The 14,944-nt window shown below is 48.6% G+C and overlaps 1 protein-coding gene across 3 annotated transcripts in view; it reads left to right on the top strand.

Moving 5' to 3' along the window:
• The window catches only part of ITGA9 (integrin subunit alpha 9), a 344,586-nt gene that overhangs the window by 265,168 nt on the left and 64,474 nt on the right, over positions 1 to 14,944 (top strand). For all 3 annotated transcript variants that reach the window (XM_045904051.3, XM_045904049.3, XM_054504511.2), the window contains 3 exons: positions 4,235 to 4,324; positions 6,460 to 6,568; positions 11,509 to 11,616. In XM_045904051.3, coding sequence (XP_045760007.1) covers positions 4,235 to 4,324; positions 6,460 to 6,568; positions 11,509 to 11,616 — 307 coding nt within the window. The remainder of the gene's footprint in view (positions 1 to 4,234; positions 4,325 to 6,459; positions 6,569 to 11,508; positions 11,617 to 14,944) is intronic.

Here is a 14,944-nt window from a genome sequence, read left to right as displayed (position 1 = left end):
TGTTTTCATTTGAGGCCTTCCTCAGGCTCGAGGTTATTTAAAGCTCACAGAATTAAGATTCCCTTTCCCTTGGGGCTGACTGATGCTGGAAGCATACATTATCAGAGCTCCTTCAATCCACAGCCACAACCGCATATTTTGGCTTCAGTGTTGCTTTCTGTATTTTGCTTTTTTTTTTTTTTTTAGCATTATCACAAATATTTTGGAGAATGTTCTCTCTCCTAAAAATAAGAGCACAGCACATCACAGTGTGTGTTTGGCCTTCTTTACCCTGTGTTATTGCATCCAGCTTCCACTCCAGAGCTGATGGCTTTCTGGCTTTTAGTTCAGCACTGGTTGAAGTTACAGAACACACACTAAGCATATGTAAAAAGTTGGCGTGAATACCAACAGCCGTGATTGTTCAAATACAGCCCAGCAAGCTCAGAAATCCTGCACAGCTTTCGAGCGTGGCAAGGGTGGCCTGCCGTGGGGTGCTAGCATTTCAACACAGATCACATTTGGCTGGGCTTGCAAGCTTGGAAATCGTGTGACTTGGTTATTTCTTATTCATCCTGTTTCAAGATCCCATAATTCGCGTTCACATAAAACATGACTGTGATCGGGGCGCCTGGGTGGCTCAGTTGGTTAAGCGACTCCTTTCGGCTCAGGTCATGATCCTGGAGTCCCGGGATCGAGTCCTGCATCGGGCTCTCTGCTCGGCAGCGAGCCTGCTTCTCCCTCTGACCCTCCCCCCTCTCATGTGCTCTCTCTCTCTCGTTCTCTCTGTCTCAAATAAATAAATAAAATCTTAAAAAAAAAAAAAAACATGACTGTGATCTAACAGAAATACATAGAAAGCGTAGAGAAGGTGGACTTCATTCCCATTGCCAGAATCCAGAAGGGCCTCCTTGGGGAGATAGCATTTAAACAGAGGAGTCTGTTTTCAGGCTGAAGACACAGAGGCACAGTGCTGAGAAGGTACACAGGTCAGCCTGCTCTGTGACAACCAGGTGGGTGGTGGGCACTGTGGGGAACTGGGGATTCATGAGCCATCTCTGGGGGGGGTGGGCATACAGGGCAGCAGAAGATGGGCTGACAGAGGAGATTGGGCTGGGCCATGGAAGGCCCATGTAGCCTCAGAGTCACACTACATTCCAGAGGCAGAAAGTTTGTGAAGAGGGAAGTGATGCATGTAACAGTTTGCCCACAGAGCATGAGCTTGTTGAATTTCATAAACGGAGGCAAATGGCCAATCAAACCTGGAAGTTCCTTAATTCTCCTGCTGTTTCTTGGACCCACAGAAAACTCACTGTGGTTGGGCAGATCCATTAGTGTGCTCTCTTGGGTCCTCCCCACCTGTGGCCGCCGATATTCCTGGGAAGGAACACTGGGGCAGGAAATAAGTGATAGGGAAAGAGGAAACTCCACCTGCTTCCCAACCCCGCCCAAGGCTAATCAGTGGTGTCAAGAGAAGGGGGAGCCAACACCACCAGGGTGAAAGCGCTATCTGTTAGAGTCACACGGCCGGCGGCGCCCATGGGAGTCACCTGGGGGGCTTTAAAAACCACCGATCCCTGGTCCACCCTGCAGAGGTTCAGATCGATTGGTCTGGGGTGAAATCTGGGCATTGGGATTGTGGAATAGTTGCATCAGGTGATTCTTAATAAGCAGCCAAGGCAGAGAGACACCATCTGCACTCCCTGGCTCTATACGGGGCGCGTTTCCACCCAGCAAACTTCTGTTGAGCACATACTATTTATCAGATGCAACGCTGGGCACATAAGAAAATGCTAATCGCTTACTAAAATCAAGAACATCCCCTTATGTGCACGAAGAGTGCTATGTCGCATCAGGGGACGCCTAGTATTGGCCGCTTAAATAATTAGCAGAATGTTCTAACATTGGAATCATGGACAGTAAGGAAGCTGTATTATATGTTAAACATGCCACAGAATATCTCAGGCACTCATTTCTTCCCAAATGTTGGTGAAAACCGGTCTTACCGCTCCAGAGGGCGGCCCCCAGCACTTGACTCCCTGCTCTGGCACAAAGATCCTTAAAGCTCCTTATCTTGAAAGCCACAGTTAAAATATCAATCGTTCTGTCCTCCCCGTCACCACCCTTTGAAGCTCTCCTGCCTACTGGTGGATTTAGGAGGACGTAAAGTTGAGCCTGAACAGTCCTCCAGAGCTCTCTCAGCAGCCTGGCTTTGCAGACCATGGGAACGCATCCCAAGTCACGAGCTTGCAGAGTGGCTGGAAGCCTTTTGATGTTTGGCCTCTGTATCTCAACTCTTCAGCTTCAGTCGGTCTGGAGCAGTCCCCTGATGACAGATGAGACTGTTGGGCCTGAGCTGCCAGCAGCCACAGGTGGCTGGACAAATGGCAGGGCAAGGGGTGGTGCCTCCATCAGGAACCAATTACTCAGACCCGGCGGGGTGGGGGGAGGGAGCGGGCCAGGGCGTTACCAGGCCCATCCATTCCATAGTCACCTCTGATCTGCCTCTAGCAGCGATGCTCAGGCTTTTATTGCCCCCCTGGGGCAGGAAGGGCAAGGGAATCAGGCCAGGTGGGCACCTGACCCTGCTGCTTCTGCAGACTGCCCTCTGAGTGATGGATGTCCCGGCATATGCGGAAGACAGATGAGGAGTCAGGGGTCAGAGTCACAGAGCACCATTGTTTCAGAACAATAGGAGAAAGAAGGAGAGGGGATATGAGCTGCTCTTTAAGTATTGTTGCATTTAGCACTTGCTGGTGGGAGAGGAAGACAGTGGGGGCAGTGGGAGGGCAGGGAGCAGGCAGGAACTCTGCAGGGGGTCAGGGAGTGGGCCAGGGAGCTGTACCCAAACCTCAGTGGGTCTTGGGGCCACTACATTCCACCCCTGGAAGATGAACTTGGTTCCAACTGGGATGCCACATACATGCCATGTGGTAGAACCAACTAGAAGTGCTGGCTCCTGCAGCTTGCACCCTACGGCCCTGTCTTTTCCCAAGGCAGTACTTCCACGGAATAATAATCACAGTCTTCTTGGAAATGTATCAAAATAGTAAAAGGAAGCTAGGTCTTCTCTCTCCTCCTCTTCCTCTTCCCTTTATTCCTCTTTTTCCTCTCCCTTCCCCTCCCTGCCCCCCCCCCCCCCACAACCTCCCAAATCTGGTATCAGATTTGGAGAAGGAATCACAATGACAAAGCCCTAGTTTGGGAGTCTGACTGACCTGGTTTGTTACGGATCCTTGGGCAAGTTCCCTAATCCCTGTGAGCGACTCCTTTCCCGTCAGAGGCAGGCAATCCCCCGCCGTTCCAGGGTCCCTCTGAGGACCCGGTGAGACCATGCTGTGCAGTATGCCTGACACAAGCAGCCACCCAACAGCAGCAGCTTCCTTGCACTCCCCTTTCGAGAAAGACCCCAACAGTCCCCATTCCCGCTTTCTCACTCCAAAGGCGATGCCTGTCTCTGAACGTACTGCAGCCAGAAGTCTGTAGGGGAGCTCCCTTGGTCTTTATGATGACGGGGTTGGTCAGGGCCTCTCTCCCAGGCTTGGCTGGCTGTCCATGGAGGGCGGGTGGTGCCTCCAAGTGGGAAATGGCAGCTCAAGTCCAGCAAACCCCTTCCCAGCTGCGGGGCCCTAACCTTGCCGTCCATTCTTGATGAAACAAGCACTTCTAGAAGGGGCACGTGCTGCTGGTGCCCAGCCATTACCATTCAGCACTCATCTTTCCCCTGCACCCCCCAGACAGCTTCCCAGCTCCCAGCACCTGCCCCTCTGCCGAGGCTTTATCTTGGGTGCATAGTACGAGAGCCAGCAAATTCGTGCTCCCTGCCCCCCAGCGGCAGATCTCAGCAGTCGTGGATAAAGTCCTGCCTCCCATGGGAAGACCGAGAGGTGTGCTCCACGCTGCCTCCCAGATGTCTCCAGCGAGTCCAAACTCAGTTGCCCAGAGCACTGACCTCCTGGATTACATGCCTTTTTTGCCTTCATTCCCTTCCCTGTCTCTTCCCCACTCCCTGCTGGTGTCTCCTGGGGTCGCCTCCCCGGCCCACTGCTTGTACTCCTATCTTTGGGAGGGGATCACAACTGAGACAACAGAGTGTCCACCGTGCCCCTGCACAGGGACCAGAAACAGAACCGAGGGTGCATCAGGTGCACAGCCGGCCCTCGGAGAGTGACAGGTTGAGGTCTAACACGGAACAATGAAGCCTGCTGCGGGGTAGCCAGCACTGACCAGCACTCACCCCTCTCTTCCCGTGCAGTGGCAACGTGGAACGCTCTGAGTCCCTGCATGACAACAGCCTCATGCTGACAGTGCCGCTGATGCATGAAGTGGACTCGTCCATCACTGCGTGAGTAGCCGGTCCTGGGTCGCCAAATCTCAGAGGTGCCCCAGGGTGGAGTGCTGTGTTTTTCTTATATTTGCACGTGTGGCCAGGAGTTTCTGGCCTCCCGGTTCCCCTTCTTCCCAGCTTTGAAAACACAGGGCAAAGCTTTAGCTACCAGCTCATGCCCTCCTCCCGCCTTGTTTTCTCCCCTTTCCCAGCTACCCACCCACCTGCTGGGTGGCACAAGAAGTTTGATGACAAGGCTAAGCCCCAGAATGTCTTTGAGCATTCTGTACACCTTTATGTGCCTATATGCCCAGCACCCACCCCTCCAGAGGGCCATGATTCCTGGGATTCAAATCTCAGCCAAATGCTGCCGGGCCAGAAGTTACAGCCAGATGTCTCCCAAGGCCCTGGTGGCCTTGCAGAAAAGCTCGCCTTTCTGATTAGCTACACTGCCAGGGCTGGCCTTGCATGTTTCTGTTAACCCCTTCTGCAGAGCCAGTGGCAGCTCTGCCTGATGTCGGAGGTGGGCAGGGAGGGAGGACGACGGGGCACAGCATGTGCTGGGTCAAGTCCACGGCTGCTCAGTGCTGCTGGCCTAGGAAGGCAGGGCTGCAGGCTGCAGGGGCCCGACACAGCTTGGGCAATTTTCAGCCAAAGCCCAGGCCTGGGAAAATGAGAACTCAGTTCCTGTTTCTGACTTCAAAAAACAGAGCACATACCTCTTTGATAGTGGAAAAAGGATTCACACAATTAGTTTAGATCAAACGAGGACCCATTGAACCCCTGCCCCAAATGCGAGCTGAACTTTCTGGGGGTTCACAGTTTCTCATTTTTCACTCTTCGAGTTCTTCTGGGTCCCAGCCTTGGCTAGAAGCAGCAAGGTTAATACGTTGCAGAAGGAGTCATTCTGCAGTAGCTCACACGCAGCTGGGTGCCGGAATGAGCCTCTGAATGTTTCCTGCACTCTGGGCCTTTTCCTCACGTTCTCCAGACAGGAGGCATCAGTGGAATATATTTGCAAATTAGCATAGATTGCCTCTGTTCATGGCTCTATTTTTAAACCATGTGGTTTATTTACTTGTCTCATCAGAGGTATGGTGAGAATGCAGCCTGAACCAAACCCTGTCCCTGGCCGAGGGGGGAGGGATGTAGGATGGGTAGAAAACACTTGATCCTGTTGTCAGGCCCTAGGAAGCCTCATTGTTGAGGCGTTAACAGCCCCCAGTGAAGCCATCCATCAAACACATGAGTCAACCTCTGATCTTTCCAGGAACATAAAAACAAGGCTGGTTTAAACGAACCAGTTCTTGCCATCCGATAACACTGGGAACTCATGACGTTTCTAAAATAATACATTTAAATTGAAAGTAGAATTTCTGTCCATTCAGACTTGGTACCGAAAATCTTACATGACTGTGTCTGGGCACGTGAGCAGCTTCTAGAATCTAACCTAGAATCCATTCTTTGGGAATTTAAGTGAGTCCGGGCTTGGTCTCATCTCGGGCTTGTTCATATGGACAGTGTTGATAAGCATTCACTACAGACTGAGCTTGAATTCTTAATCACATCTTCAGTAGCCACAGTTTGAAATCTGAAGAAAAATGCTATCATTGAACAGATCCAACTTTTAATACCTAATTTCTAGTGGTTTTGGTAGTCTGACAAATTTAAATTTTTTAGTGAATTTGTCACAGAGCGGGGTTTAGGATGTTAAATATATAATTCATTTATATTTATTTCTTAAAAACTTGCCATAATCTTCCTCGGTCCACAAAATGTTTTTGAAATGATAGAACATGTATAATTCTGTCATCCAGTTTAAAAAAAACAAAACCTGAAATCAAAGCTACCATTGTCTTCCTCCTCATTTTAGAAATGTAATCCCAGTACCTATTTATATATGTAGCTTATTGGAGTTGACCTAAGATGAGAAGACATTCCTGGAAACTTCTGTTTAGGAAACATAGGTCTGGCTGTGTCCATTTATAGGACAAAGAAGTAACAATTCCAGAAGGGAAGGGTTTGGTGAAGGCACTGGAGGGAACAAGGTTCTAGATTAAACAGAGACAGATGTTTGGGTTCTCAGGACAGCTGTGACCATGGGTTGCTTGACCGAGGTTTAGGATGATGGATTAAATGCTTTCCTCTTTCAGAATCATGTCTCCAACCTCCTTTGTGTACGGCGAGTCTGTGGATGCCTCCAACTTCATTCAGCTGGATGACCTGGAATGTCATTTCCAGCCCCTCAACATCACCCTTCAGGTACCCACCCCTGGAGACAGTCTCTGTCACTCGTGGCAACAGAAGGGCCCATGGGGATAGGTCTTCTACTGAAAGGCAGCTAAAGAGCCAGGCTCTTTCCAGGAGAAACTTGTCCCAGTCTGGTTGGCTGGAGTGTAGTATATGTGTATATGTGTTTTCTGTAACCACACAAAATTAATCTCTTCCCTGTCTGGTACTCTGTTGTGTAGATCCCTCTGCTTCTCAGCTCTTGGAAGGAACACTGCATGATAAACATTCTCTTTCCCCAAGAAGGCCTCTGGCCAACATCCCAACCCAAATGGCCCCAAAGGGCCCCTTTCAGTTCTCCGTCATTATTCACCTTATGGGCAGGGCAGTCCCGTGCACTTGCTGTGTCCTCTCTCTCCTGGGGCTCTCCATGCCAACCCCGCCTGGACCCCACTCCTCCCGCAGAGGGACAGGCATTCAGAATAGCAGAACAGTGTGAGAATAGAGAATGCATACACTCCCCAGGGAAGGCAGCATGCTGCTCCCTCACAGAGCCATGGCTGGCTCTCCCCAGTCACATAAGCATCATTTTCAGCAGGTCCACTCCATGTGGACCCTGGACATCATGAAGAACACTCTTCCTTCTCTAGGCCGGGGTGGGCAGACATTTTCTGTAAAGGGCCAGCAGGTAAGTATTTTAGGCTGGGCGGGCCATATACTGTCTGTAGCAACTGTTCAACTACGCTGCCGACATGCCAAGGCAGCCAGAGGTTATGCACAAACGAAACTGAAGTGATGAGCACCGAATTCGGGATTTTATATTATCCTCACATGTCATGAAATGTTACTCTTTTTAAAAATATTTTTCCAACTATTTAAAAATGTAAAACCATTCTTAGCTTGCAGGCTGTGCAAAAACAGGGGCTGGACAGATTTGGCCTGCAGGCCACAGTTTGCTGAGCCCTGCTGTGAAGTATAAATTCTCAGGCCAGCACTGTTCAACATGAGCATCTTTGCATGTTAAGCTAGAAGGACCTCAGCCTCATCCAGTCCCTTGTCCTCAGTTGACAAGAATGGGTCAGGCTCGTATTGGACAACCCGGTGTGCCCAAGCATTCTGCCAAGAGCTGTTGATGAAGTGAAGGAGATGGGCCTGCCTCACCCATGGTGCCCTCTAACCTACGTGCAGTGTCTCTCCCAGAGCTGTCCCCTGCCTCTTCCCCATTCCTCCCCATGGAGAAGGTGGTTTCCTGGTCTGGCATCGACTGCTGTGGCCAATAATGACTATTTTCTTTCCCCATGGCCACTCCTAGGTGGACCGAGGGGATGAGACGTAATCATGGGGTGTGGGTCCAGAGAAAGAGGCAGCGAGACATTTGTGGGCTCTCACAAACAATGGTCTCCCTCTCTCTAAAGTGTTCCTCTGAAACCATGATTGGAGAACACATGTCCCCAGCTAGGAGAGAAGGCGCCTCCTGACCAGCTAAGCCCCACCCTATGCTCAGTTTCCAGGGAAAAGGGGAAGATGGGGTTAGACCTGCTTTTGAGACCTCACAGTGATCACTGTGAGTAGGTCCTCTGTGTTTCTGAACTGCTGCTCAGAGGTAGTTTCTTTTTCCCCACTGCTTTTTGCAATTGGATAGAAAACAGATAAAGACCAGATGGAGTGATTTCATTTAAATCACTTTAATTTTAATTACTTACCCACTCTTGGAGTTTTTGAGGTATCTTACAACAAAAGATACAGTCCAGAAAATGATTCAGAAGGGTCCAAAGGACACACACCATGTAATGAAGAAGGTATAGGTGTTAAAGGAGAAGGCAAGGAAGAGTCGGAGTTATACCAGAGATCCGAAAATCTTCTTACCACCCTCTAGAAAGGAAGGGAGGGAAGGGAAGGGAAGGGAAGAGGAGAAGGGAGGGGAGGAGATGGGGAAGGAAGGAAGGAAGAAAGAAAGGAAAGAAGGAAAGGAAGGGAAGATAGAAAGATCAGTCTTGAGGGCATATGGTTAAGTCGTGTTTCTCTGAAGGCATCTTTACAGGGAGCTTAAAGTTTGGTATTCAAGCAAAGAGCTTTCTTCACATCTGACCTGACCTAGGATACAGGCTAGAGAATGGGGCCAGGGATGAGTGATGGGCATGCCCCTTAGATAAACCTCTTGATTATCAGTTTGCCTGAGGAAGTACACAGCATTCCGTTCAGGATTAAGAGAGTCCACTGGGTCCGAAAGATGGATAGTGTATGTCATTGATGGAAAGGAGATCCTTTTGTGTCAGCAAAGCTGACTGTTTGCTTGAGAATGCTCTGATGACTCATTTTCTGATACAATGACTGTCATGCAGGAGGGCCATGGGCCAGGTTGACAGCGATAATGACCAAGAGATGGATCTAGTTGTGGAGTGTGGGATCAGGAATGTAGATAAAACTCTCCTATATGTCCTTACTCTGATAGCATCACTCCTGATGAAGAGCACAGGACTTTCCACATACAGTGATTTTTTTGCCTTTTAAAAGCTGGTATTCAACAAGCTATGAGATGGTTTAAAGACTTCACTGCAGATGCAGATGGGAGAAAGGCAGAAATACTAGTCTTTGGCCTGGTTCCTACATTCCATCAAAGTTTTCTTAACAGCAACATGATAATGTGCTGACCATTGATAGGCTTTTTTTTTTTTTTTCCATCGAGAGTCCATCATTTTTCTTACCTGAAAAAGAACGATGAAAAATAATGCAGCTGCTGCTCAGGAACATATGCAGAGAATCAAATGTTAAGACATGTGTTAAGAATAAATGAATATGGTAACACGGGCTCTCTCACCCGGCTGGCTATAGTGAGTGAAAGCGTGCAAAGCAAACCCAGTCTCTTCTTTCCTCCCCCACCTCCTGCTTTCGCTGGGATTTCCCAGACATGTCAGTAGTTATCTTTGCAATTCTGTAGTCTCGTGTTTCACTTCAAATTAGTTATTTCAGTTGTGGTTAGATATTCCTTCCTTCTCTTGTGACTCAGGGTTGTTGTCTTTGGTGAATTTTGTTCTTTTTGAATCAAGGGTTGGCAGGGACCCCTCGTCCGCTCCATCATTTTTGTGCTTTGAAGCAGAACCCGACTATTGCGAAAAATGAACACATGCTTTTCTAGGGAAGAACTGGCTGCAGCCTAGATCCTTATACGTTCTGTCGGGTGTGAAGACCTGGCTATATTTCCATTCACCTCCCAGCTTTGCTCTGTTGACCCCAACTTCAGAGATGCCTTGAATGCCTGATTTCTCTCTCTAGCCCCCAGGTCACAGAGCAAGCATCCAGGTTCTTCTCTCTCTTGCTTCACCCATGTTTTTTTAAACAATAGCATCTTTTTGGGGATCTCATTTACCTACCTTGAAGCTCACCCATTTAAAGCGTACAGTACAATGACTTTTAGTGTGTTTATAGAATTGTGCAACCATCACCATAATCTAATTTTAGAACATTTTCATCGCCCCTAAAAAGGAACTCCATACCCTTGAGCAGTCACTCGCTACGTTAGTTTCCTCCTGGGCTGTAAGAAATTACCACAAACTCAGGGGCTGAATACAATAGAAATGTATACTGTGTAGTTCTAGTAGTCAGAAGTCCAACATGGGTCTCACTGGGCTAAAATCAGGGTATCAGTAGGCCTGGGTTCCTTTCTGGAGCCGCTAGGGGAGAATCTGTTTTACCTTTTCCAGCTTCTTCTCCAGACTGCTACACTCTTTGACTCAGGGTCCCCTTCACCTTCAGAGCCAACAATGGCCAGCTACATCTTTCTCACAGTCCACCTCCCTGATTCTGACAGTCTCCCTCTTCCCTGTATAAGGACCCTTGTGATTACATTACACCCACCTGACTCATCCAAGGTAATCTCTTCATTTTAAGGACTACTGAATAGCGACCTTAGTTCCCCCTTGCCGTGTAGCATATTCACAGGGTCCATGGATTTGGGGACGTGGACATCTTTGGAGGCCATTCTTCTGCTGACCATATCCCCCTACTTCAGCCCCAGGCAACCCCCAATCTACTCTCTGTCTCTACACATCTACCCATCTTTTTTATTCTCCTTCATATTCCATTTCTTCCTTGAGTTTCATGCTCAACCTTTGCTCCATCTCCTTTCCCTTATCTGTCTCTTGGTGGGGTGGCTGCCATCTTCTCTCATTTCTCAGGAGATGATGGGCCGATGGAGACAGAAAACAGGGAGGACTGTGGGGGGGATGAGAAGGTAAAGTTTTACAGGACCAAATGCTGGGGCAGAAAAGAGGTGCACAGAGGTCCTCAAACAGGATTAGCAAGGGATTAGCTGTAAGTTACAGAGAAACCCCATCATCTGGATCGTATGGTAAGAACAGCCCTTTCTGTAAGTTACACCATTTGGCTTGGGGACAATCTACTTTGTCTTCTCAGTTATCTCAAACTGTAAAAGGCAGAGCTTGGACCAGATTAGTGCTTCTCAAAGTACAGTTCCTGGGCCAGTAGCATCAGCATCTCCTGGGAACTTTTACTAGAAATGTATATCCTTAAGTCCCCTCACCGTCCCCCACCAGATCTACTTCAGAAACTCTGGGCATGACCCTCCCCCAGTATATGTTTTAACAAGCCCATCTGGTTATCCTGATATATGCTAAAGTTTGAGAACCACTGGACCACATTATGTCTATATTCCCACCAAGTGTAATAGTCTGTGAGTAATTTCTAGGTATGTAAAAAGAAATATAATTTTTAGCAGGAAGAAGGCAAGAACATGATGAAAGGGAATAAGGTAATTTGAAAGTTTGGGGGTTTTAAATTCGTATTGGAAGGATTTCTGTTTCATTAAAGTCTGCCATTATTCGATATTTCAGTATACTTGAAGTCATGACCTTTTGGATCCTAAACCCTACAGTCTCTGTGTATGTATCTACTGCATGCAATGAAATGAAGGTCTGTATTTCTATTAAAATGTGCTGTGTGTCTCACACCCACAGGTCTATAACACCGGGCCAAGCACCCTTCCTGGGTCATCTGTCAGCATCGCTTTTCCCAATCGACTGTCATCTGGAGGTGCAGAGATGTTTCATGTCCAGGAGATGGTGGTGAGTTCTCGCTTGTCGTCACTGTTGCTTTCAGACTTGAACCAACCCATTCACATTCTATACAAACTACCCTGAGGGCCCAGAAAGTTCAATTCATTCTAACCTTTGGAAACATACCTGGAGAAGCCAGGAGACCCTCAACACCTGAATTTCGGCTCTGAGACACTTTGGTTAATGTCATAAGAAGACCTCTCTGGGGATGGAGAAGGGTTGGTTATGAACATGACTTCCGGAATGGACTTTTCTGGCACAGGGAACTCCTGGCAACCTTAGGTGTATCTGATTGCATTTTTCTGAGGGGAAGATCCACAGTATACATGAAGATTCTCAAAGGGTCACTGAGGCCTGGAGGATGAAGGATTAGTTCATAAGATGGAAGTGTAGATTGAAACTCAAGTTTATATCCTGAATATGCAGTTCTACTCAATCCTGAGTCCACTGTAGATTTTGTCTCAAGGGAAGCTTGACTATTAGTATGTGATCGTTCCTGCCCACCTCCTTGAAACAGTCTCTGTGGCTTCCATGACATCACATTCCCTTGGTTCCTCCTTTCTCACTGGCTTTTCTCCTCATCTCCCCAACATCAATAGGGCTCAGGATTGCCTTCTGTCTGCACTCAATCTCCGAGATGTCACCCAGACTCGTGGCTTTATATTCAGCGTGTACTGATGACATCAGATATTCCTCTGCAGCCCAGACCTCTCCCATGAAATCCAGACTTTGATAGTCAACCACCTTCAGGCCATCTCTACCTAGATGCCTGACAAATCTCGATCTTATCCCAAAGAGAACTCTCAGTGGTACCCTTCCAAACCTGCTTCTTCCACAGCCTTCCCCGTCTTAGCAAATGCCTACTCAGTCTTTCCAATTACTCAGGTCAGAGACTTTGGATCATCCTTGACACCTGTCTTCCCACATCTCACATCTGATCCACTGGCAGCCCTAATGTCTCCGCGTTCACAACAAATCAGAACATTACCATTTTTTCCACCTCCGTTGCCAGCACCCCATTCCCAGGAGACATCACCTGCCCTCAGTTATTGCAGGAGGCCCTCCCTGGTGTCCCTGCTTCTGTCCTGGCCCCCTGCAGTCTGTTTCTGGCCCAGCAGCAGAGTGAGCCTTCCAAAATGCAAGTCAGGTCACGTCACTCCACAGGTCAGACCCCTCCAATGGCTTACCCACCCCCCAGAGTCTTCCAGCACCCCAGCTGGCCCCACCGTCTGTCCCTGACACTCTCTGACCGCATTTCCTCCTCCTTTCCCACTTTTTCTTCCCCCAACATGCCATCCCTTGCTTGTCCTAGAGCACAGCAGACACTCTCCCACCTCCAGAACTTGCACTCGATCTTCCCTCTACTCAGACACCCTTCCCTCAGAGAGCCACATGACCTCCTCACTCACCTCCTTCAGCTGTGGGCTCAAATCCCAGCTTCCCAGGGACACCGTCTCTGCCCGGCCTCAGTCCCAGCATTCCTCGTGCCCCTTTCCTGCTCATAGTTCACCATCACCAGCTGACATTCCATGTATTTCCATATTTGACCAGTTTCTCTGCCTCCTCCTGGCCCCCTACAGTATAAGGACAGGGGTTTCTCTCTGCTCACTACTGTATCTCCAGGCCCTAGTACAATGCTTGGCATGTAGTATATGCCCAGTAAATATTTGTGGGCTGAAAGAAAAAAATCTACAGTATAAAACAGACTTGTTTACTCGGTCTGTGTGAATTCAGGAAAAGTTTCATACCGTTAAGAATCACCTCAGAGTGGGACGCCTGGGTGGCTCAGTCGCTTAAGCATCTGCCTTCAGCTCAGGTTATGATCTCAGGGTCATGGGATCGAGCCCCACATCAGGATCCCTGATCAGTGGGGAGCCTGCTTCTCCCTCCGCCCTTCACCCCACGCATGCCCTCTCTCTCTCTCTCTGTCTCTCTCTCTCAGATGAAATCTTTTTTTAAAAAAGGTCTTTTAAAAAAAAAAAGCAGAAGTGCCTCAGAGTGCTTCACAGTCTCCAGTGGCTGGGTGTGAGGGTGACCCCTCCTGGGAAGGACTGGCACAGGAAGCTCGAGTGGGTCACTGCACAAGGAGAATGCATGCAGTCACGCTGAGAGAATCATGGATCAGTGCTCTTCATATGGGCACATGAGGGACAGCTAGCCACACAAAGGGGCAGTCTCTCCATTGATAGCTTAAAAATTGGGGCAGCAAGGCCAACGGCCCGTCACACATCTGAGCCTACCATTGAAGAGGATGCTGCCCACAGGAGGCACAGAAAGCATTATGTGACGGTGATAGCAGTGTCTGGAATTGCTGTCCTCATGGCTCATGTGGCCTGAAAACCTGGACCACATGAAAGGTCAAATGTAGAGCAGGTCACCCCTCCTGAGTTGCGCACTCCATCTTTTCCATCCCTCACGATATTCCACTCGTGCTCCATCAAGTGCCTGTGTCTGTGAGCTTTGCTAAAACCAAAGAAGAAAAGCCCCAGTGTTCTGTAACCACAGCGTACCATGGTTTGCTTAGCATAAGGTTACACGTGCTCTTGTCTACCCTCTTAGATATTATTAATCATACCAACCATTCTACCTATTCCCCAGCGTCTGGCAGTATTTTCCTCTGGAGCATGCTCAGAGAGTTGTTCACAGAAATATCTATAGTGTTGTACAGAGAATTTTTTCTTCACAGACAAAATTATTTATTGAGCCAAACAGGAAATTTAAGTCACTCAGATTCTAAGGGTATCTCAGAACCGACTATCCCCCCTTTTCTCTCTACTAATCATCAGACCAAGGAAAAGCCACTGTAATGGACTTTGGAACACATTTATAAATAGCTGGCTCACTTGGGAGGTATGAGAAGTGGTTTTCCTGAAGATTTGCAGAACTGCATGACTGTTCGTCTAGCTGAATGGGCCCTCAAAAACCCAAGTGGTATCGGCTGGCTTCATTCCATTGTTTGAGTTCTCAGAAGCAAACCCTTTGGATTTTCAGGACTGTACTGAGAATTTTCACAAAGTCTATAACAGAATTCTCAAGAATGGCCAAGCCTTCAGTTGGATACACCAACCCATGGTCAGAGGCTTATGGCATTTTCACAGCATGGAAAATCCAACTCGCTGGCAAATCTCCCTAAGCAAGTAGTGAAGACTGGCTTACCGTGACACTGGGAAAGCAGAGTTGATGTGTGGTGCCATGCAGTGATGAGGCAAGGGTCCCCGGGTACTTGTTTCAGGCCAGTAGGCAGCACGCCCTCTGCCCTAAAGCCCACAGAGCTGAGAGCGAGGGGGTCCTGCAGCTCAGCAAGTTCCCAGCCTCAGCCCGTCCCTTCCTCAGCAGA

The sequence above is a fragment of the Mirounga angustirostris genome, unplaced genomic scaffold (genome assembly GCF_029215605.1).
Source record: "Mirounga angustirostris isolate CCGP_5_RB_7025 unplaced genomic scaffold, mMirAng1.0.hap1 SCAF_1, whole genome shotgun sequence".
Taxonomy (NCBI): domain Eukaryota; kingdom Metazoa; phylum Chordata; class Mammalia; order Carnivora; family Phocidae; genus Mirounga; species Mirounga angustirostris.
Note: the sequence above shows the minus strand (reverse complement) of the source record. Positions and strands in the feature narration are given on the sequence as shown.